The sequence below is a fragment of the Anopheles coluzzii genome, chromosome 3, assembly GCF_943734685.1.
Source record: "Anopheles coluzzii chromosome 3, AcolN3, whole genome shotgun sequence".
Classification (NCBI taxonomy): Eukaryota; Metazoa; Arthropoda; class Insecta; order Diptera; family Culicidae; genus Anopheles; species Anopheles coluzzii.
In genome coordinates, this window is record NC_064671.1 from 79,728,671 (window position 1) to 79,753,722 (window position 25,052).

General features: G+C 40.5%; 1 protein-coding gene across 1 annotated transcript in view; it reads right to left on the minus strand.

Annotated features, from left to right (window-relative positions):
* Positions 1-25,052, minus strand: part of LOC120955139 (uncharacterized) — a 438,811-nt gene that overhangs the window by 354,187 nt on the left and 59,572 nt on the right. The window contains exon 4 of the mRNA XM_040375674.2: positions 5,818-5,863. Within this exon, the coding sequence (XP_040231608.2) occupies positions 5,818-5,863 (46 nt within the window). The remainder of the gene's footprint in view (positions 1-5,817; positions 5,864-25,052) is intronic.

Here is a 25,052-nt window from a genome sequence, read left to right on the forward strand (position 1 = left end):
TTTCATATTGCATGGAAAGTATTCTGATAATGTGTGTTATCATGTGAGACAGCGTGCGTTTGCACTGAGATAAAAGCTAAAGTTTGCATCGACAGCAGCGCTTGTTCCTCGGAAGAAACCGCAGGTGTGCTGGTTGATGAATGTGCATGCGCAGCGATGTGAAATGGACACGCGCACAACAGCAATGAACTCGGCATTCCCTTACAGGTGTTTCTCCAGTGCACGCCACAGAAATGCCTGCGTGCATCTCTGCGTTGAACGTTGTGTGCGCATGTTAAACTTTGTGCGTGCATTGAGCTGGCGCGCAGTTGTTCTTTTCAATGGGCGTTTTGTTTCATGAGCGCGGCAGTATTCGGTTCTCGATTTAAATGGGTAGACACTCACTCGCTTACTCATTGATAGTTTTTATCCATACGCTTTTTTTGCTGCTCTACAACGATGTAATTCATCACGTGTAGAAGCAGAACGCAGGCTGAGCACGGGATCAGCCGTGTCCAACTTTTTAACCAGCGCGTTCTTGACGGTCCAAGCAAGCAATGTTAGTAACAATGGGTCGAGGAAAACATTGTACCGATGATCAGCGCCATATAATAAAGCGACTGGCGGCTGCTGGCATTAAGCGTAAAACGATCGAGTTTATAATGGAACGACCGCGCACTTTTGTCGCAAACGCGCTTCGGACATCCGAAATGTGTTTGGACAACCAAAACGCGCTTGGACAACTGAAACGCGCTTGGACAACTGAAACGCGCTTGGACAACCGAAACGCGCAAGTCAACCGGACGTCCTCAGAAGACCACGGCGAAAGAAGACCGTAAAGTTGTTAATAGATCGAAAAAACACTGATCGCGAGGGCGGTGGTTCTGCTTATTACATCAAAAACCTTACCCAAAACACAAAAAACTACTAACAAATCTATACGAAACGACATACTTGTGAAACAAACACACACACCAATACACATTCAAACATACATACACACACACACACACATGCACACACACACACATGTTCATACACATACACACACATACACACACACACAAACACAAACACACAAACCACACATAAACCTGTCCCAACAGGTGCATGCTGCGTTGAAAACACCAGGGTTCTATCTTTATGTCCGATACTGTACCCGGCCTGTTTACCCGAGGTCGAGCCGGCTCAACCAACATCAACACCGAAGTGGCAGAAGATGGAGGTGGAAGCAAAATAGTAAAAGAACACACGATTTTTTCTCTACCGTTGTTCATTAACCTGATTTCTTTCTCTTCGCTCCACCCGTTTGTGCGCATTTCCTTCTTGCGCATCGTGCTGTGCTGTTGCTGCCCGCGTGCAGTATCCTTTTTCACTTCCAGGAGTCCAGAACGTGTGCGTACACTTTCTCCATTTCCTCCTGATACGATTGCTTGCTCAGTGTCGGTCGGTATCTTATCCGGTGGAAAATAGTTCACCGTACGTACCAGGGCCGAGGCCAAGAACTTTCGCCTTAGAAAGCAAATAAAGCGACAGACCGAAGCAAAGAGGGAAGCTAATTCCATTCATTTCGGAATGAGGAAGGTTCTAGCCATGCCGGGTCGGTTCACCTCAAGATAGCCTCCGAAGAGGAACGCTGCTCGAAGTCGTTTCTCTAGCAAAAGCTTTGAGCAAGCCACCTTGCGATACGAGCACGACTCGTCCATCCGAAAGTAGTCTGAGCAAGTTCGTTGGTATCGCTACATAATGGCCGGACTAGCTTAAACACGAAAGTAGACTACGTTCACCCAGTTTTGAAAAATCAAGATGAAATGAAGGCTTTAGAAACGAAGCAGCTCTCACAGCCTGGAAGGTGAACTTTTCTTTCCGTACGGCGGAAAACACTCTGCACAATGCGGCCGTCGCTTGTGAACGAACGAAAGCGTTCGAGAAGTTCCCTTAGTGGCAAAGAAATTAATGCACACCAGTCGTACACATATACAACCGCGCGGGAAGCTTTGCATAACTATAAGGAAGCTACGTGCAAAGTATGATCTTTCCCTTGGGTGCCATAAGTACAAGATGGGAGGTTTCTAGTGTATGTTTTCCGCGTAACGGCAGTTCAACGGGGGAGGGCAACGGTTTTACTCGCAACGCTCATCCACGTACACGGTTAGAACATAATCGTTAGTGAGTAAAATACTTCTTCCGTAGCTTTTTTATTCATCTTCTCCACAAGCTTGGCAAGCTTACTTTTATGGTTCTGTTTTTCGATTGCAGCCGATACTGTCGACATATGACTAAACGGTGGACGGTGGGGCAGATGTGCGCCAGTCTTTTTTGTTTGCTTTTTGTTACCTCTTTTAAACCAGCAAGACGAGACGAAAATACGTGACTATTTGCATTTATATGGGTAGACAAGTGCTCGTTGCATTAATGCAAACGGCAAAGCCATAAAGAGGGATCCTGCATCCTTAGTGAGATGAGCAGTTGGATCAAAATTGCAACCCCGGCCGGGGCAAAACCTGAGACTGTTGAATATGGCACTTGTTTTGGCAGTTGTTTTAATGAGTATTGTACTGGCAAAGTAAATGATAACAAATTTGGGATGATTTTTGACATCCTGCTTATGTCTTGCCGCTGTAATTCTCTTTGTAAGGTTGGTACGTAATTCGCTGGAAATAAAATATTTGGAAGGTGACATGTCAATATAAATCATTGATACAATTTTAAATATATTATTATAAATCTGTATTGCAATCATTAATTCTTTATTAGTTGAACTTCTTTAATACAATGATTTGGTATACAAATTGCATATATTTGGGCGGTAAAAATACATTTAGGCGGTAAATAATATTTGTCAGTTAATTCCTTTGATTTGATTTGCACAATAAATAATTGCCTAATTATATACGTACATATGAGTTATATCTTTAACCGGAAAAAGAAAAAAAAAGATTTTATTTGGTGCGCCTTGAGGAGGCCCCAAAAATTGTAATTTTTTATTTGCTTGTTTATGGTTTCCCACTTGAAAGTTTAATATTTTTTCGCAATAATTACCGCCATTTATCCAAAAACAAAATTGCTCTGAAAAAGAAGTTTATTATTTTTCTGTAAAAAAATAAATCTTTAAACCCCTCAACTACATGATACTGAGCAAAGTGCATTAGGGAAAGTGTACAAAAAACTAAGAAATAAACATAAAATAAACTCCTAGAGTCTTGCTAATTACGTAAAAGAATCCCATTACAAAAAGATATCTCAATGCCATGGCCACTGTTTTGCCTGTCTTATTGTAAGCTATTAATGGTACATTTCTCCTTTTTTTTGTAAGCACTTTTTCTCTTAAACCAAAAACGATTGCACTCCATGATCGATAAATCTTCCATAATTACCAACATCCGAAGCGAGCCCCCTTCTTAATGGTTTGGCGTCGCATCTACCGCACAGGTGATACACGCGGGGGCTTAGGTCAATTGCCGATTTTCGGCAATCTTCCATTAGCGGTTTCGAGCCAGTCTCGCTGCCACCAGGGCAGCTCCGTTTCGTTCAGGTGCTAAATATTTAACGAGCCACACACACACACACACCGTCACCGATCCCGGAGCGCATAATCCAAACCTACCGCACCCGCACCCGGTAAGGCAGGACCATCTCCCATCTGACCGTCGCATTACTTATTCACGACCGTCCGAGCAGACAGACGGAACGGTACCGGGTGCCCAGTTTCACGGGACAGTTTCACCATCGACCAAACATCGACTCCCCGGACCGCTGGCGAAAACCGCAGAGGCACCCGCAGGGGCTTGAGAGCTGCCGGGAGAACGGTACCAGCAGCTGCCGAACAGTTTTGGGTGCATATTGTTGCTATAAATCAATAATAATTCAACATCATTTCCAGATCAAATACGGCGCCATGCGAGCTCCACGCAATAGCGATGCGAGGTTGAAACATGCCGATCGTGCTTCGATACACTCGAAACAGCTGAATAATGGAAAATCCAATGAATCACTGCCCACTTGACCACTGCCTCACTCAGCTTCGCCAACCGAAACCGCGATACTGTCTTGTACGCAGCAAAATCGTTACAAGGGATTTCCCCGCTTCAGATGGACCCTGTTCGGACCTGTCTGGCTGGGCAACATAATTTGCAGTGGGCGTTAAGAAATTGTTGAATTTTGCGAAAATGCACCTTTTCGTTCTGATATCCCGTACACACACACACTCGTATACACACGCACACATCAAGTTCGAAGGAAAGTGAACGAGCAAACGGACTCATCTATAATGTAGCGAGAATTGCACACTGCCTGTGACTGGGGTTGTGCTGGGGTTCACGTAAAATCAACCATCGATGGGATCATGTTGAGGCAAAGGGCGGTGGAGATCGTCCACGCACGCAATGGTAAATAGTTTATGCGCTAATAAGACGGTTTTTACTTCCGGACGTTACGGCACGGACGGCTGCCCCGTACGGGCTACGGGCCGGAAATTGGAGCTGTTACATGACGGTGGTAATTTAGCGAAGGATTTTCAAGAAATAGTTGCTTGTAAATAATAGTTTTACTGCGTTCGTCTTCATGTTTACCATAAGGTAAGCGATTGTTTCAGCGGTACAGAACGATTCGTTACACAATACGCCCATAACAATAAACTACATGAAATATTTCTGAATTGAAGGACGCAAACATCTACTCGTAAGTAAAGCAATTTAAGCTAATGATTTATTGATGTGTTACTTTTCAGCACATTGTTCCAGCTTTGTATGCTCAGTGATAATATATTAGTATCTAAACGAAATTATTGAGGTAGAATTGAAATATTAAAATAAGTTATCATTTACGATTAATTTCAAACGCTGATATCTTGTTAACTGTATTTTTAAACTTTTATTAATTGTAAACATCAATAAATCATGAGAAAGATCAATCCTGAACTAATTTCACCGTTTGCGATCATTCACTATTTTCGCCTAAAGTTAGGCAATAGTTGTGCCTTTTCCTGCTTTTAAGGGAAAGTGTATTGACCTGATGGCTTCTTTCACAGCGGCGTCGTTCGAAAATGCACTGAAACTTGTGTTAACTTAATTTAATTCAACAAATTGTTGTACAGCTATAATATTTACTTACTTACTTCTCCGGCGCTACAACCGTTATAATAATTTATTTATAATTATTCAAACGCTTGCTATCGAAGGCTCATGCTTTAATACTTCTTTGAATAGTTTAACGCAAACTGTATAATTTGCTGATCTATTTTATGCATCATCTTACATAAGAAAGTAAAAACAATCATTTTTAACGTTGAAATGCCTGACAAAATTAAGGAATCTGCTGGATAAAACGAATTTTCTTTTTGTAGATAAATAAATATAAATATTAATTGTTGTTTACCGAATAAATAAACTATATACTGCTTAGGAAAAAAACATTACAATAATAAAACTGCAAAGAATTAAAAGAAACAAAACCGAACAGGAAATGTTTTGGACATGTTTGTACTTCATGCTCTGATACACAAACATATGGTTTTTATCATCTCCACTACTGTCATGCTGAATAGATCAACACTTCTGATTGCATGTTTGACCCACTTTATGCTTCACACACACAGCACAAAACAGTGGTACAGATAACACATTCGAGTGCTTCCACTGCACATAGAACGTCCTTTATTATGACCTGCCTAACTTTTGCCATCGTGCCCCACTCCCCCAGACTGGATTGATAATAAACTGACCGATATTTTCGCCTAAAGTTAGGCAAGAGTTGTTCCTTTTCCTGCTTTTAAGGAAAAGTGTATTGACTTGGCGGCTGCTTTCGGACGCTCGCCCGAAAATGCACTGAAACACTTACCTGCAGCTGGTGAGAGCTTCGTTACGACACCCCATCGGATTTTCCACTGAAATGAAACACACAAAGAAAGGGGGAAAAGAAAGGTAAGCGTACAATCGATAGTTTGGTGCATAGTGTTTGAGGTGGTGCAAAAATAAGGAACAAAAAAAAGGCTAACGATAGCTGCCCGGTGTGTACGTTTGCTCTTTCCCTTGATTGCAGCGCGGAAAACAGCTCGCCCGCATTCGATGCTCGTGGGAAAAATCCGTCAACAGCGACTAGCGAGTGCGAACCAAGTCGAGCCGGGTCCGTAAAGTAACCTTCAATCGGTTGTGCGAAAGTTTTCTTACCGTGCCAAAGTTCCCATAAACCCAACCAATAGACGGGGTTGGGTAAACCCCCTTTCGGAATCGAGATCAAACCGTGCCGGGCTGCTAATTTGGGTTTGCTGAACCTCCCGGGAATCTGCGCTTGATCGGGGACGGGGAAAAAGTTGGCCCCAAATCAGACTGCTGCCGAAACGGAGCGATAGCTTCCTACACGGGGCACGGTAAATGCTTCCGGGATTGTTGCGGAAAGTTCAATCAATCTCTGACTTTACGCTGCTTTGTTTCGGACCATTCCGGCTATCGGTGCGCAATGTGTTTGGCATTTTCGGTAAGCCGGTTGACCCAAATCTTACGGAAGTGGTAAGTTATTGTGCGCTCGCCAGCAGACAGGTGCACAGGTGGTCGAAGGAAATGAGCTTGGAATAGTTTGCTGCTAAACGATGCATCCGAAAGTTCCGAAACGGCGTGAAGTTTGTTGGCGCTTTTGTTTCCGGAAGTATGTCTGGCCCGAGCCACAATGCTTCAACTTCAAACGGTTTTTCGAGCAAATCTGCTTTAAAATTGAGTTAAATTGTTTCATTCCTGGTAGAGCAGAATGGCTTGAAAATACATTATTTTACTGAAATGCGTTCAAACGCATTGAAAGGATCTTAAACAGCGTTTCAGCTCTGCTGAAATCAAACCACCAAGCTAATAAGCTGAAATCAAACAGCAGGCATTTGTGAATGCTGAGTGAATGAATGCTAGATAAACAAGAATGTATGCTAGATAAACATATAAATATTAGAACATCAGCCAGCAATACAGAACCCTTTAAGAAAGAAATCCTAATGAACACTAAAAATGTCACTAAAAGCGCGAAAAGTTGCCGTCGGCAATGAAACTTAAAATGAAAGAAGCACAAAAACGGTTCAAAACTCCACGAAAACATACACGACCAACCTAAATAAAGGCCCTCCCCACACGATCCTACACATGTGTGCCATTATCGGGTATGCTGCTAAACCAAACATAAGGCATACGACATACCTTCCCCGCTGCCCGTTAAATGGCGAAACGGAACGTAAACTTTTTCTATCAAAACTTTCACACAATAGTGGTGCACACAGGGGGCGGAAGAAAAATGCTCAACCGCAAAAGCACTCCTCCATCTAAAGCCACTTGCGGGGCCATCTTTAGAGTAGAAAAGTGAGAAAAAAAAGCAAGCGGCACACACAAAAAAACGCCCTTCTTGAAGAGTTGATGAAGGCAGGATCACCGACCGGGCAAAAGCAGCCGACACAAAAGCGGAGCGGATGGCTTCACGTGCCGAGAGTGCTAATGTGTCAAGCGATGTGCCCGAGCTCTTTCTTCGATGTTTGGAAAACGGAACCGATGAACATGTAAAAGCCAATGCCCGCGCGAGACGGAGGTTGGCAGTGGGGACAGGACCTTCCTGTGCCGGCATTCTGTCAATGCATGGTTTATGTGGCGAATGTCAAAGTTTTCCTTCCGATCATCGATCCCGTCGTGCCGCAAGAAGCCGTCGTGTGTTGGTTCCGATTTTCCTTCGTTCAACGATCGGAACAAGATGTTACATTACCCAACCGGGTTGTATGATGACGTGCTGACGACAACGGGTGGTTGAATGAATTTGCAATTCTTCTGTGAAATTTTTAGTTTTTCCTTTGGCTTTGATTTTGTGCATTTTTTTCAACCCTTAGATATGCACACAATTTTTCAATCGTATCGTTTGAATGGAAACGGATAGTGGGTGAATTTTTCAAATCTTTCACATTTTTTTACCGCTCACTATGGTTTTTAGATAGTTTTGGATGTTTTTTGTTTATATTTTAAACCATTTTTAAATTTTATTTTAGTTTACTTGAAATTGTTTGTTTGTTGATGGTTTTAGGTTTATTCTATCAGTGTTGATCATTTATTTAATTTATTAGTTTTACCTTTAGTATATGTTTTTATTTGTTTAATTTTTTATATGGTTTATTATATTGCTAATTTATATTGCTTATTTTATACCTTCATTTTGTGTTCTTCGTTGAATTGTTCAAATTTATTTTTAAGTGATCCACATTTCGTATTTCATTTGTTTGTTATATTTCTGTTCGTGTTGTTGATTTTATTGTTTATGAAATAGCTTGAAAGATACTTTTTATATATATTATTTTAAATTATTGTTTGTTTTGTTTGATTCAATACGATTTTTGTGTTTTGAATAATTAAATAACATTTCATTTACCATGAATTACTTTCTCACGGATTTTACCCACATTCATACCACATCGCACAAGGAATGCTATTGATTTATGTTGTTTCATGCCATCGCCACCTTACATCCTGCCCAGTTTCCTTCCCGCAACATACCAAATCTCATTTTGACAGCCGAGATTGAGTGAGGACAAACGGTGAACCCAACGGAATAAGGAACAAAAAAGAAAACTGTCCACCGTCAGACGGCTCGATAGAAGCCCACCGCAACATGACATTAATTGACGTTTCCATTACCAATCGACGACGACGACGACGAGGCGTACGGGAGTGCAGTAAGTGACGAACGCGTTCGATATTGAAGCAGCTGATCGGTGTTGTTTATTCGACATTAAACCATGTTCGGTTTCGGGTGCGGGAATGGGTGAAGGTTTCCTCCCGTCGCCAAAACGCGAGCACCGTGGGTATGATGTGTAAGTACAAACTGTTGTCATTAAAATTACACCTCGTCCGGTGTAGCGATTGAATATTTCATAGCCTTTTAGACGGGGGAACATGAGGTTATGTGGAACGTGGATTGATTGATCAGCGCGACTAAGCGGTGGAAAGTGACACTGACGGTGAGCTGAACGTGACGTTTGAATATTTAAACTTCGGGGCCATTTTCAATTGCTAATTGTTTTAGATATGGTTGGCGTTCTATTTCCCTATGAATAATGCCGCAATTGAAATACAGGGTGCATTTTTGAGGCTGTATCTAACCCGCCAGTAGGAATGTGTGTGACGTATAGGACAACACGGACACCAAAAAAAAACCTCCCCAAAAGCACAACAAAGTTACCCATAAATCATGTTTCAATTCCGTCCGGCATGACGCACCGGCAATAGGACTGGCTGCAGGAAGAAGAGCAGCATATAATCGGTGGACCTTCGCTCGGCACGTTGGACACACCGCCGCCACCACAAAGGGGCCGTACGGACCCTCGGTATGCGAACCATCCCATTTTTCCCCCCGCTTTCGCGCGCTCCCCTGAGGCCAAGCATGCAGCGATTGCAATTTATATCAATAAAACGTGTCATTTACGGTCGAAATGCTGTAATAAAAGTTGATGTATGGTGTGTTCCTGTGTGTTTTCCGCGTGGCCCCGAATGTGCACTTTTTGTTTTTAGCGGTGGTATTGTTTTTGCACCTACTTTGCATACTTTCGGGAGGATGGTGTCGGTGATGATGGTGTTGCTGGTTAGCATGAAAGATCCTGTGGTATAATAATAGCCCACGCATTATCATTTACGGCGAAAGCCACCATTGTTGTAGAGGCACATTTTGTGGGAAAGCCATTGTACGAAATCCAAAATGTACCGCTGTAAGAGTCGAAACGTTTCATTTTTACCAAAACAAACCACTGGCAGCGGGAGTTTCATCGTCATCAGCATCATCATTATCATCATCGTCATTATGCTCAACATCATCATCAGCATAAGTGTATTTATGGGGCAGGGATTGCAGCGCACCGTACCTTTTCTAAACCCCAGCCAACTGTACGCCCTCCATCTGGGCTTGTGCTGATGATAAATTATTACACGATTTAAATTGGTTTGGCTCATTTTGCTTTGATTTGCATCGGAATAATTAAATGAAGGTAAGGGAGGGTCGTTTCGACCAAACAGCACAGCAAAGGGTTGGAGAGCCCTTTGAGTTTATTCGATGCAAAAGGGCGCTGTTTTCAAATCGATACATTAAGGACGTGGCAGCGCTGATGATGAAAGATGATGTTTCAAACGAAAAATGGTGGGGAATAGGAAATGAAGAGTAAATGACAAAGTTTTGAAAGACTTAGATTCCTAAAGAAGATGTATGATTTTCTTTGAAAGTATCAAAGTATTTAATAATGTATTTGTGCTACGCAGATAGCATAATTCAAGGCGTTTTGTAGTTAATATGTACGCCGGAAGGTATGTAATAAAAGCCATTATGCTTAAAAGAACATTAAAAAATGAATTTTGAATTTGAATAATAATTTGGGAATGTTTAACTAATGTTAAATCGAACAAATGCAATTATTATACGATATTGTGTTCATATTAATTTGAAGAAAAGCAATTGTTACATTTTTGCATTTTAATATAAATTTATTTTATAAACTATTTTGACATCACAAGCTCAAAATTCAAAATGTTCCATTTTGCTTTAGGATAAAACATAAATAAACAACCGTCTAAAGTCTAAACATTTCATGCAACAGTTTATCGATTCAAACCGTTGCATAAAATTTTGCATCGTTGTATCATCATCACTAACTGCTCAACAATTGTGCATTGTTTACGCCTTTTTTATCGTCTCACGTACAGAACCACACAAAAGATTTGTAACGGTAGCTTCATTGTTTCAGTGTTTTCTTTTACGCTTCGCCACACACACAGTTCCCGTTACTCTCCCAGTACTGGGCTCCCAGCAGCGGCATCGAAAGTGCCTGGTTTTCCCACTGAAAGGCTTCGAGTTAACGATAAACGGCAACGCTTTACCGGCACAAAGCTTCACTTGTCCCGCTGGCATTGTGTCGGCATGTAAATAAATCGACACCCAATAAACGTTCCTCGTTGCACTGCCACGGTCAGCGCAAAGCGAACATGCGTGTAGTTTCCCGAAACCCAGAATCCGATCAATGATGTTTCGTTGCTGTTGTGTGTCTGTTTTTTTGTACTCCTTCCTGCGCTCTTGTTCTCGCACATGATTCTCGCGCACATGCACTTGACCATTCGCCATGTGCATGTTAGCATCCATTTTTACGGATGTTCCAGCTGCAGCGTGATTGGGAAAATGGACTTCTCAGCCATATTTGGTCGTTCAACAGTTTTCGCTCGGTCCTACGGTCGAATGGGTTCTTCTCGCACGAGTCTGGTCTGCTAGGCACAATCATTGCCAACAACGTTTCGGGTGTGTTGTTATGTTTTATTTTTTCTCAGCTTTTTACCGATTTTGTTTTTGTTGAACGAGCTTGGCTTGTTTGTTTTATTGGTCCGATAGGAACACTGATCCAATTGGAAGAACTGCATTCCCGCTGTTCACGAGAATGTTACTTGTCGAGGCGCGCAGGCTGATATCGAATGGTAACTGATGCAACGCTGTTACATCGTTGCAACTGCAACGTGAAAGAATGTGCAAGATTGATGTAAAAAGGCGTGAATTAAATAACGATAGATGATGTGAAACGAAACGGTAGACGATTTTAGGGAATTGTTGAATTTTTGTAAGTAAAAACAAACAGTTAAACATTTTGTTGTTTTTGTTCAATTTTACGAACTTCACTTCCGATTGACCATACATCTACGAATTAAATTTCATTGAGCAAAGCTGTTACTTTTATCTGATGTATAAAATCCAAATAAATACAAAGTAGGAAATTATTCAAAACGTTATTTTTTAGATAACGTTTCTCGTTTTCTGTACAGCGCCTAGATATATGCAATATGATTTTTTCCATATTTTATTATGAAATGATTGGACTATTTATCGTCTAAGATAGCATTTATTCAATTTTTTAATATCTTTGATTCAAATAAATCAATAATCTCCTAATATAAACAATTGAAACGAGACCACAATGATGATAGTAGCTCTTACAACATACATTTACATCCTACCCAAACTACCTCAAACAACGAAAATATGTACTAAAAGTCTTGCATTTCAAATCCATTCCCCATTGAAACGGCAGCACGTAGTACTGTACAGCACCGGAAACAGCAGATAAAAACGTCTCCCTACATTCAGCCAAAGAAGTCATGAAAAAATCCCCCCAGCATAATGGAACAATAAAACGCTACACAATGGAAAACACATACACACACGCGCGCGCGCACTCATTCACAGTCGTTTTGTGACGAAGAAAACAAATTTTCTAAACAGACATACAATGACCAAAAATCGTTCTACATGCCCTGCGTTTCTCCAGTCAGCACCCCTCAGTCAGACCACCACGCACGGACAGTTGTACGAACGGAAAGTCTTTATTGCTGTCATATCGTCTGCATTCAGCCTCCCCCACCCATGGCAAACCACCCAAGCACACCCTCCATTTGTCGCTAATTTATGATTGTGTTTCATAATTTAAAAGACCAATATTTGCGTAAAAAATCACAATCGCAGAATGGCAGTGATGGGTGCAAAGCAAAAGCATCTCCTCAGCACTGCTGCGGTGTCCGTTCTGGACATGAGAAAAAGGGGGAAAAGATGGCTTTTAAAATAATACACAAACGCACAGTACAGGAGACAAAGAGTCAACCAGTGTTGTGTGTGTGTGTGTAGCTCCAGGACGAGGACCCTGCCTGATTTTCTAAAATATAAGCTAACCACCCTCGTTTACGGCAGCTCGATTTGAAAACCACAGCGCCTGAAACGCTGCAAGGAACCGCTGTTTCTCACACAGATTCCCCAACCGCTGGCGAACGAGCCGAAGGTTGGAAAGTACGGTTCGCTCGACTGACTGCATTCAGAGTTTTTGATGCGCGTCTGCCCAAAATTGGTACCGCGTGCCCGACTTTTCCGGCGGTGGGTAGAAGTTTGCCTCTTGTATTTGTGCCTCATTTCCCCCCATTGAGAAAGATGCGTAAGTTTGGCCATTCAGAAGCGACGCTATTCATCGCCGAACTTCTTCAGCTACAGCAATTTAAAAGGTAAAAAAACGGTGGGAGAGTTTTTAATTTTATTTAAGCCTGTTTTGATAACGAACCGAAAACCTCTCGCCTTATTGCACATCACAATAAAGCATTAATTGATGAAGGACAAGCGGGAGCGGGAGCAACGATGCATTCGGGGACCGTGCGGAGCAACGGTAAAGTAAGCACGGCTAATTTTCATCCTCTTTGCGTGAGTAAAATGAGAATGAACAGCATTGAAATTCAATTGGCTCGGGCCCGGGGAATTCCCTTCGGAGCGGTACCGTTCCGAATTCTATCTAATTAGAATACAACTAAGAGTGAATTCCACCTTTCCAGCCAACGAGAATATGTCGAGCAGCGAGGTGTAGTGAGCAACAACCGAAGCTGAATATTCGTCTTGATGTTCTTCTATAAAAAACTAACAACCGAATGGTTCCTTACCATACCGCAAAGTTTTGTAGCGTAACCAAATTTTTCACCGTATGTACGTCAATCAAACTGTCACATACTGTTGTTCCGTGAAGGAAAATGTACTACGATGCTCGCAAGGGAAATTCCCAAGGAAATTCTTTCCCCTCTTTTCCCATTTATCACATCACCTCTCGTAGCTGTCAAATTAATTTAATCATGTACGTTACAGTTCAAATTTTGCCCGCTCTGCTGTTGAATCTTGCAAGCTGCTGCAAATGTTTCTAAAGCGAGAATAGGAAGCAATGCTATGCAACCTCTCTGTTTTTAGGATTGTTTTTATTTTTACAATTTTTATGCCCACCCGGCGGCCCAGAGGTAAACAGCTTGATTGACGAGTGATTGCGCGCCGATTTGTACGCTCGAGCGTTGAAAATTTTACTGATTGAAATTAATGTAATCGATTTACGATCGATCTCGCCCGTTTGCCCCGCGGGATGCTGCAAATCAGGCACTGCGGACAATCGGATCGATCAAAACCGCCCCGGCTCGGCGTGCGCTGCGGCGTTGACGGGACCTAACGATGGAACAGATTTTCCATATAATCCCGTTTATCTGTCAAGTTGTGGGGTTTGATAGGAGGTAGGAGGTTCAGGGTGTTTATGATATAAACAGGAAAGAGGATGCTGAACATAACTCGTGCCTCGCATGGTGTGTTTGAAATTAGCAGGTCTTAAACAGAGTGTGTTTGTTTGTTCATTGAATTTCTTTACTGCCACCCATAGTGCATCTTTATAATTCATTTTTGTTGTAGTTTATATTTTCAGCATTGTTATTTTTTAAATCATTGTAAACAAATATTTTAATTCCAATCAAATTTGTTAATGAATGTATTAACTTTCACAAACTAAAAGGATACATCAATTGCATACATTTAGGAGCACTTGCTCTATGCTTACGAAAACACATAGAACCGTTTCTTTATTGTTATTTATTTATTTATTTTCTTGTTACGTCACTATTTCGTAAGAAAATATATTTTTACAAATTCATCAAATATTTTCATATCTTAATCACGAAATATTTTAAATTGTATTTTAAAATTAAACCTGTCTCTCTTTCCCCACCATAAAACTCAACACTTGCTGTACAACTGTTGTGTCCAGGACTCTCACTTGAGAGAAAAAACCCCTCAAGACTCGATTCCATTACAAAAAAAACCCTCCCAATAATTTCTCGGCTTTTGAGCAAATTTGCATAAATTAACCATAAAACACGATACCCATCACACTCCTACCCGGGTGCTAAGGGTTCTCCTATCGACTGCACCGATCCCCTACTTTCACCGTACCCTCAAAAAGAAAAAAAGAAAGATAGCGAACAAGCACGCCACTCGTTGCCCCAGCATTACTCAAATTATTCATAAATTAATCCCACAAGAACAATCCCACCGGCCCACCAAACAACACCGACGTAGGAGTCTCCATCTGGCCCTCTCGCTCGCCCGTATTCTGCATACCACGCGACACGGTTATCATCGACACACCAGCGTCACACGGAAGCAGTACAGTCTCGGTACAGTTTTACAGCGCTTTTCCTTTGGTGAAATGTACTAACACTTTTTTTTTAAATAGGTTTGTTCTTTTATCCCTCTGCTTTTTTCCTGCGCGTACTGATTTTCTCTCACTCCAAAACACCACCACGGACTACGGTGCGCCGGTAGTGAAATAAATTAAAACAATTCCTTTCGGGGCCGCACCGCACGCTACTAACGCCGCTACTGATTACACTGTCTCGGGGAAGAAGCGGGGGACCCAGAATAGACTTTTAGGGACGTTGTAAAAGATCCATTTCCAGCCTACCGCCCGAACCGAACGCCGGTCGTGCGCCGAAGCGCCGTCACGCTTCCTTGCAAATTCCTCGAGACCTTAAATCAGAAGATCCGCCCCACTCGCCAGCATTAGCAGGGCCGCCAAAAAGTTAACGGCGGAAGAATATGCTCCGGCGGAAAGAAGTCAATTTTTCCTCAGTTCTCGCTTGCTTGCCTCCTCAGTAGACGGCACAAAAGAAAGCACCACGGCCCGGGCGTAAGCAGCATGCTCTATTCCACCTTCCAGCCCTCGAGAAGCCTTGTTTTAATCATTAATTCACTGATTCCTCCTCCTCCACTGTGCACTGTTAATGTATGCAAGCATGTGCCAACGATGCTGACAACGCCACGGATAATGATCCGGACGGTTCGCGAAGGTTGGACGTTTGGTGGCGGTTGCCCCCTGGAAGTCAAACACGCGCGATGCACGCAATAATCGTTAATGGATTACGATGAGTGAACAGGCAACCCATTCCGTGAGGGTGAGATGGTGCATAGAGCATGGTGCTGCCCTCCTTTTGCTGCCGGGTGGTGCCGGGGGAAAGAATGAAAAGTGAAAAGAATATGCTAGATTATTGTATCTGTGAGCGCTGCTGGCACCCGTCAGCTTCGTCGCACTGGAGCGGTTGCCATCATCATTATCGTTACGATTTGCAGCCGGAAACGGGATCGTCTAGCAGGCTGGCTGGATGGCTAACTGACGGGCTGACTTCTTTTAAAGCCGTCAATCAGGCATCAGGCGTGAAGAGCTGCTTCTTCCTCCTGGAGCTGTCATTTGTTGGTTAGGACAAATTTGATTTTGAAAATAACTGCATACATTATTAAAAATAGTGGAATTTAATCTTCCCAAGGGATTGAATGACTTCGTTTTGGTGCGGTTTAAATTGTGGTTCATTAAAAAAATGTCATGAAAATTAAAATCCGTAAATAATTCTAATTCTAATTAAAAAAAACTATTTTTTGTCAAGAAATTCATTGAAATTGACTAATAATATTGGATATAATTTGTTGGACTTATGTAGGGTAAATGTACCTATAGTGGTGGTAGTACCAATAGTGGTGGTATTGCGCTAAAATGCGGTCCATACGGTAAATTTAAAGTTATTAAGTTATTTTCGTCAGTGTGAAATGTTCTTTAGCCTTTTACAAAGAATTTAAAAGATAAATGGGACCATTCCGTTTCTTCGTGACCGAAAAATCCATTATTTTGTGAAATATGTCAACATTTTTCGAAAATCCTTAGGATTTCATAACGATACTCATATTTCTGTTAACGTTCTAAATGATCACTTACCCGCGCAATTACTAGTTTTTCAACATGACTGTTATGAAATGTTACTGTTTTGCTGAAATTATTGGTCTTTTGACCATATTTATGCATTTTTAAGTATTTTTTACCATAGTGCCATTATAGGTACACAAAACAGGCATGTTCCTATAGTGATTATATTTATAAAATCAATAAAAACAGTTCGTTTCAGATTTTTTCGATGATATTTTTGACATGTCGTACTGTTGTCATTAAAATAAGCAACAGAAATGAGTTTTCTGTAAGTAATGTACCAAACAAAGGCCAAAATTCGCTTATCTCGCTGAGTGAAAAAATCAACCTCAAATCAAGCTTTATCTTCCGGGTGTAGGTTGACGACAGGTGTTATTCAGTACTTTAGTCAATATTTTCTTCAACCAAATTCATATATTTTTTACGATCAAATTACGAAAGAAATCATTATTATGGCAGCTATCCTTGCTATTCATACAAAAACAACTTCGAAACTAAGTTTCATTGATATTATACATTGTTTTGGAGGTATCTTTGTTTACCACCACTATAGGAACACAATACGACGACTATAGGAACCATACCACCATCATAGGTACAACAAATCAGTCACAAAAATATGTATTTTTTCGTAAATTTGATGTATTTCATGGTAAACATGGTTGTGATTGCGAAGATAAAACATATTCTAATTGCTATGTGTTAAAATAATCACAAATTGACCTTCCTGACAATGTAAATCCATTAAAACACATCTGTGTCACTACAAATAGCACCACTATTGATACACTTACCCTATCTATTTTTTTTTCAACTGAATGAAAATGAATGAAAGGAATTGTCAAAGGAACAAATTGCATAAGTGTAGGCGTTCAAGTATTCGTATCTGGTAGAATTAATTTTTTCATCCAGTTTCTCACGATTTATTTATTTTTAATTGTTACAAAAAACATCAATTAAATTTTTTCAATTTTGTTTTATTAACATCTGTTGGTTCAAGTCAAATTTAAGTAATTAGGTATATATAGTTAAATTGTACTGAATAATTTACTATTGCTGTCGCTTAGTTTTAGTGAAGTGATGCCTTAGCGTAAATCTCAAACATAGAAATAATTTAAGTATTATAAGCATTTTTCACATTCGTTAACAACAATATTTCCCTTATAAAAAAAAAAATAAAAAGTCCAAAAATATATTAACATTATCTATACATTCATTGCGCCATTCCATGTTACTACGTGTGCCCCCAAGGAAAAAACAATACCACAGGAGTCAAAATGACAAAAAGCATTCGCATGCCATGGTAATGATTAAAATTTTGCATTCAAATCCTTGTACTGCACTCTGTACCGAAACACCTAAGCTCGTGTCAACTTTCACAAGCGCTTCTCCATCAACTAGGTTGAGCAGCCACTTCATAGAGTTGCTGCAAATTATAACAAGAATTGTATGTATTTCCCTCACCCTGTCCCGTTGTACGGTGGTACAAGTTACACACTCGCGCACTGCAGACAAAACGAGGACAAATCCTTTCCCGAAACTACGGGGTAAGTACATTCATTGCATTCCTCTGCCCCATGGTTTGTCCTCCATTGAATGAAGGGAATGGCGGTTCTTTCCTCGAGTTTTCACTCTCCAGACATTTCCTCTTGACTCGTGGCTGACATTACCGAAATGTCAGCTTTTGTGGCAACGTTCTAACAAGCTTACCGCGTTCAAAAACTGCGGGCAGGATGAAACTTTCCACATTCGCTGATGCTAGTAAGCACCTCCAAGACGACTAGCCAGCCGTTCAGCCTTTCCATAAGCTACAGCTATAATCATACGAATGCGACATACCACTGTGCCATGGATATGCAAACAAAAAAAAAGCACCATAGATTCCGTGGATCAACTCACCACAAGTGTCCAGAATTCTTGCAGCGCTTTAAAAAAAAACAGAGTCAAACAAAGATAAGAATCCATTCCAACGGTTGCAGAGATTTTTGTTTCCATTGGAGCATCCCGGGGCTTAAACGATTATGTTTAACAGTGAACCGGATTCACCGCCCACGGACATACATCTGTGTGACGGGGAAAATCAACCCCAAAGAAAATGAGCTCGAGATCTCCGCCTCGTGTGAAAGGTGCAGTCGTATGCAGTGTGCAGTGTGCACATGCACCAGCACTTGCATTAGTCTGGCTTTGAGGCAGACTGACAGACAGACAGGCGGAGCGTATTCAGCACTCACATTGACGCCGCTGGAAGAAGAGGAGTATAGAAAGAGATATTTTGTAAAGAGAGAAAAAGAAAGCGACACTGTTACTAAGCGAATAAGCTGCCCTTGTCATGATGCAAATCCTGCTCCGAAAGGCTCTAGAGCTGGCGTGTGTATATGTGTGCTAATCAGCATTCCCAACTGATGATGTGTACGTAACAGCATTTCCTTTACCGCATTTTGTGTGTGCAGAGGAAGCAGCGAACCCGTTCACCGACCGTCTAACCCAGCACCCAGTGACAATGATGAGCACGCCGACGACGACGAATGTGAGATGATGATAAATTTATGTTTACTTTTCGCTGTAAATTGTGTGTGTGTGTGCCGGTGTATACTTTCCAGATTTATGATGTAGGACAAATTTATGACAACACGTTATGCCGCTGCTTGGCTCGGAAAATTCTGGAACCGCTTCACTTAACCACTGCGGTTCGGAAACGCGTAACGGAAATGTTATGCCTTTGTCTTTGGGTGACGGGTTTTTTTAAGCACTTGCTAGAAGCCTTTTTACGTACGGATAATTTAATGTTTACATGGTGAAACGAATGATGCTCGGTTAGGGTTTTTTTAACGTTTGCGGAATCTTGTTTTATGACGAACGTCTTGGGTTATGAATTAGGGCAAGGGAGATGAGTCTTGTTTTTTTTGCGATCGTTTAAATGTATGTTTCAGCTTAATTTTTGTGAGACTTTTTTTGCATGCTTTAGCAAATACTCAAAAATCATGGCAACATTTTGTATAAGAAACTAAATTACAATTTTGACCTCACAATAATTTTTAGCTCTCTGAGCAAATTATAAATCCTAAAATTATCTAATTTATTCTTTTTCAACACAAGCATGCTAACGACATTTCCACATCCCCACGGATGTTGCTTCATTTCGTTTGCTAGAGTGCTTTTGAATAAGAGCAGACTAACTTTTAAGCAAAACTAAACAAAAGATCAATATAAATAAATTTAAATAACATTTGTCATTCATAAATTAATTATAAACTTATCAGAAAAGTTACGGGCAAGGATACCTAGATATTTATGTTGTACAAATAGAAATAAAAGCCTCTTGGACAATATAAGCATTATATAATAACTTCTAGATCTTACTGTAAACACAATTATTAAAACAATGGATAGCACAAGCAAAAAAATACTATAAATGGGGCCCTTTCCGTTTGAAGTTCGTAGGCTGCAATTTCAGCCTTTCAGCTGTTTGCATTGTTGGGTATACTATACAGGTGGGCTTATCCCAAGGAGTATGAATTTAGAAGACTGATTTTTATCGCTTCTGCTTCTAAATGAAGATTTTAAGAGTGTTTTGTGTATTCGTCAAGCCTCCAGAAAGCTTATTTGAGGAAAAGTTTTCACGTTTTGTCAAAAATTGACGTTCAAATTTGACAATAAAAAACATGCTTTGAGACCACCTGGACTACATACACTTTGTTTCTCGATTCCATCACCAGATCTCTTTAACGCACCTTGGGATAAATGTAAACACGACCTTGTTTTGCCACTCGCGACTCGAGTTTTCTATGGGAGCAAAAATCAGCACAGTTACCATACTCACCGGAGAGCGCTAACAAGTGTCAAGCAAGAGCTACCCGCCAAGGACTCTATGCTAGATTTGCTAGCAAGGTGATATGAAGATGTTGAATTAAATTCAAGCTCCAAAATCTGTGCTGTTAACTAAATTCTGCATGTATTTCTTGGGGTACTCATTACAACGTGCTGTGCTCCGGTAGCGATGTTTACATTTTTGGGTTTGTACGCTGGCTTAATTTCCCCTCTTTCCGTGGACATACAAATGTTTCCTAATTATTAGTCAGTATTTTCACCCGTTGAATCCATGATTTGCATAACTAATTACGCAGATGGCGCTACTGTGAAGTTGGGAGTAATTGTGTCATTGCCTCGAGATGGCGCTGCTATTGGTTTTATGGCTTAATTCACGCGCACAACAAATTGCCTACATTTTGGCGCATTGCAATCCTAAACAGAGTGTTTACTGATTTCAGTCTCCAACTGTCAAACTCCATACAAAAAACTGACTAGAATCGTTAAGGGCCCCAATGCTAATATTAATACTTACAATAAATTTAAAAAAACGTATTTCATGTATGAACGGAAGAGTAAGTGGCCTTGTTTTCTGATATTGAGAAATCGTTAAAACTGTTGGCAATTTGTACAACTAAGTTGTACACATGGTTGGTCTTTTAAAGAAGTGTATATATAAATCTGACGTTAAGAGAATTAAACGATGTTCTACTAAACTGTTCATTACTAAATATAGCTTGTTAATTTGATTAATAATAATACAGTAGGAGAAATGTGGTAATTAGTGTTCCAGAATATCTTCTGAGTAATGATATATTTTTTAACAACTGTGTAAACAAGACAAAGATTCCCTTTGCAAAATCACAATGCACTCCTGCAATTCCTCTGTCGGTGAGAGAAACGATACAAGTTTCGATCAATTTCACCATTTTATTATTGTAGAACCAACACAACTCAACGCAATGGAAGCTCACTAACGCCGCAAATCCCATGCTCTTCATTAAAAGCCGCTTGTCTACCGCCAAACAGCTGCTTATTAACCGAGGCAAAGCATCACTCAGCGGAAAGCTCATCAATTTTACTCTCACCGCGCGAAAGTGTGTAAACAATTCATCATCTGCGATGCGATGCGAAACCGTACCCGAATGGCTGTGCTGCAGAGAAATAACATAAATAAATGTTACCTTATAAAAAAAAAAAAAACAAAACCTCAAGCTCCAGTCCAGCCCAAGACTTACTTATCATAAAAAAGAGAATAATCCATCGTCTGGATTTTGCTCTCCACGCGGGCTAAGCCTTTACTTTTTATTCTGTTCAGCATTTTCCATTATTATGTTCTGCAGCTCCAGCTGATCCCGTGGCTGTGGGTTAGCAAAAACCGGACGAAAACTTTCAACAAACGACGTCCTGCAACAATAAAGGAAGTGCACGAAGAGCAACAAATTTGCCATCCAGCACACTCACACACAAGGGTTCTGCGCGCAGTGGAGTGGCGAAGCTGCCACTATCAACTTCACCTTGTCATATTTTTTTGTGCCCTGTGTTCGCTTTCTTATTCGCCGTACAAAGAAAAACCATACCCGACCAGCATAAGGGCGAACGCCAGCACGTGAAGGTAGTTCTGCGAACGAATGGTTTAAGAGCTGTTTCTTGTGCTACGATTCTTCGCGCACGCCGGTACCGGGTGACGGTATTACAAGATGGTTTGTGGACAGTTTTTGCTTCTTTCTTAGGAAAAGAAGAATTACCTGGTTTGCTGATGTCCTCGAAACGGTGTGTTTGTGGTTTCACACAGCACACACACGTACACAGCGCCCGCTAGCAAGATAAAATGATTGAACTTTTTTCATAACTAACCCAAACGATGTGCTTTACGGTTGCGAGTTGCGAGCAAACTTACTCCCCGCAAACAACAAGGTGGACAAGGTAACATTGTGGTAACTTATTTTTCTTCCACTGCTGCTTACTAACCATGTTCGTACCGCACAATCTGGACGGTGTTTGACGCTGTCGCCGGGAAAACTGTCATTATGTAACAATATCCCATAATGAGTGCTTGAAACTTTTAATAATATTGCTAAAAGATGTTGCTCCACGGCCGAGAGGCCATCGAAAGGTATGTGGCTGCTGCCGTTGGTGCGCTGGTCGATTTTTTGATGACAGCTCGGCTGCTTTGATTCCTTCGAGGGCATTTCCCCAGTGCGCCAAGCAGCACCCAAGGCACGCGTTTCAAGAGGCATTGAAAACTTCTCCAAACAGCATCCAAGAAAGCGACAGCAAGCCCTCGTGTAACCGTGTAACCTGGTAGGAAACTATGTTGCCGTGGAGTGATATTCTTTGGCACACTTAATTTTCATCCCCTGTGTTTGTTCCTGTGTTTCGTTCTGGCTGCGGAAATTACAACCGTGCTAAGTGTGGTTAATATGTTGCAGAAGCACCACTAATTTTTAGCGGGTTTACTAATTTTTAGTGATTGCAAAAGTTTTGTGCCACGAAAGCTACCTCTTAGCTTGTTTTGTTTTTCTAGCAGCGGATGTTTTCGTTTTCGATTAAGCTTGAGTGCTAATTAGATATGTAACTTACGCTAACCGTAATAATTTGTAGCGAAAGGAAGGAACATCAATATTAATGAATTATTGTGTGGTTGTTGTTTGTTCACAACCTATTGTTTTGTGTTATAATCATAATTTAAACAATTAATTTTAAAACAACACGTAGCTACAAATATTTTCGAGAATGACAAGAAATATAATAATATTACCAAAGGAAACCACTAGACACGCCATGAAAATCATTGTCAGACATATTCTGTTGTTGTTAAACAATTGTTGTACTACAATCCAAGTGTCTTTAACATGTAATGCCTTAAATTTGGCTTCAAAATTAACAAAACGTACAATTGCAATGAAAATTGCATACATTTAGGCGTTGAAAATGAAGACAATTTGTTCTAGGTGAGTTTTGCTAGAATAATTATTTAACATGTAATGCCTTAAATTTGGCTTCAAAATTAACAAAACGTAAAATTGCAATGAAAATTGCATACATTTGGGCGTTGAAAATGAGGACAATTTGTTCTAGGTAAGATTTGCTAGAATAATTATTTTAAAATTCAAGTATCAGCTGCAATGTTAGTAGCATTTATTATGTAATAAAATTTGTTTTGTTTTTTTTTTATTTTATTTCTTTACAGGAATATAACAAGATGTTCGCATAATCTTTTCACTTTGGAGAAAAACAATGCAAATATAAAATAACTTTTGTAAATCATATTGCAGGTACAATCTTTAACTCAGAATTCACGTTTTATCTTTAACCGAAAAAACTATTTTATTATTTAAGATCATTTTGTATAACAGTTCACACAAATTCCTATACTTTTGACTAAAATAGTTTCTTTTTTTATATATAAGTTGTAACACAAATCGGTACATATTCAGTAAACACAGTTTCTTAACCTTCTGGCTTTAAAAGAATACTAAAAATAATAATTGCTTTTCCCGTGTTGCCAAATTTTTACAATTTAAAAAAGTCTATAAAACTCCAAGTTTGTTCATTGCCCTCCCAACTGTCTACCTTGATAACTTCCCGCGCGCACAATAAAACACATTCCACTCGTGTAACGGAACAGCTTGACAGTAAACAACAATTGAAACAGCTGTTTCAAATTTCTCACCCATCTTACCTGAGCATCCAACGAAAATGCAGAAGCGCTCAGTAACTCAACGCCATTCCACTCTCATTTCTCCCATCGCTAACAACTGTGTGCGATGTTACAATCCCATCTTTAGCATCCTACTACTCCTGGGAAGCTTCATGGGAGCAAAAAGAAAAAAAACAACCATACCATCGCCCATTACCTTTAACGAAGAAATGGAGCGTAATCGGAACCCGTTAGCAACGATTGCACCGAGGTGTTGCACTCTGGAGAATAAATAAATGCAAAGCGCAGCAGCTGCGCTGTGTAGCTGCAATAAAATGAACTGCTTGCCAGCGAGTCCAGTTTCTTCGCTCTTTGCCTCCTGGAAGCTGCTATTCCATCCGGGGATTGAGCTGGTTGAAAACGGCAAGTCCTTCGATGTGAAATAATATTGACCATTTTGATCGGATATCGGGGAAAAGGAGTACCTTTTGCCATCAAATGCATTGTGGCTCCAGCAAAAGGAAACAAAAAGGTTTAAAAAACACTCCTCGTTTTAATGGAGAAAAAGTTCAACATTTTATTGAATGAGGATGATCAGGAAGCAGCTCCCCGAGGGATTGGAAGCAGCTTTACAAAACAGTTACTGGAAGAGGTCAAGTTATCAATTTTATAGTCTTGTTTACTCACTTGCCCAAGCTGTGGAAAGAATCGTCTTATTGAAGCTTCCTTTACCATTACTTTATCAACCTCTCAGTTCCTTTAGACTGTGGAAACCCCTCTTGTTTGCTAGATTTTAAATTATATAACTCTTAGCAGTATAAAGTTTTACACGACAGCCAACACGAATTGTTCAGAAATAAAAACTACAAAATTCTGTTTCCCCAACGAAAGCTTTAGCAACAACTAGTGTAACAACGTGAACATCTTTCCCAATTATTCAAATGCAACCAGGTTGGACAGAAGATTGTATCCGTGCATTTCAAGCGCGTACGTTTTGCACAAGAAAACTATCTTCACTTGCCATTTGCCTTGGTAAGACTTCGGTTTTCCATG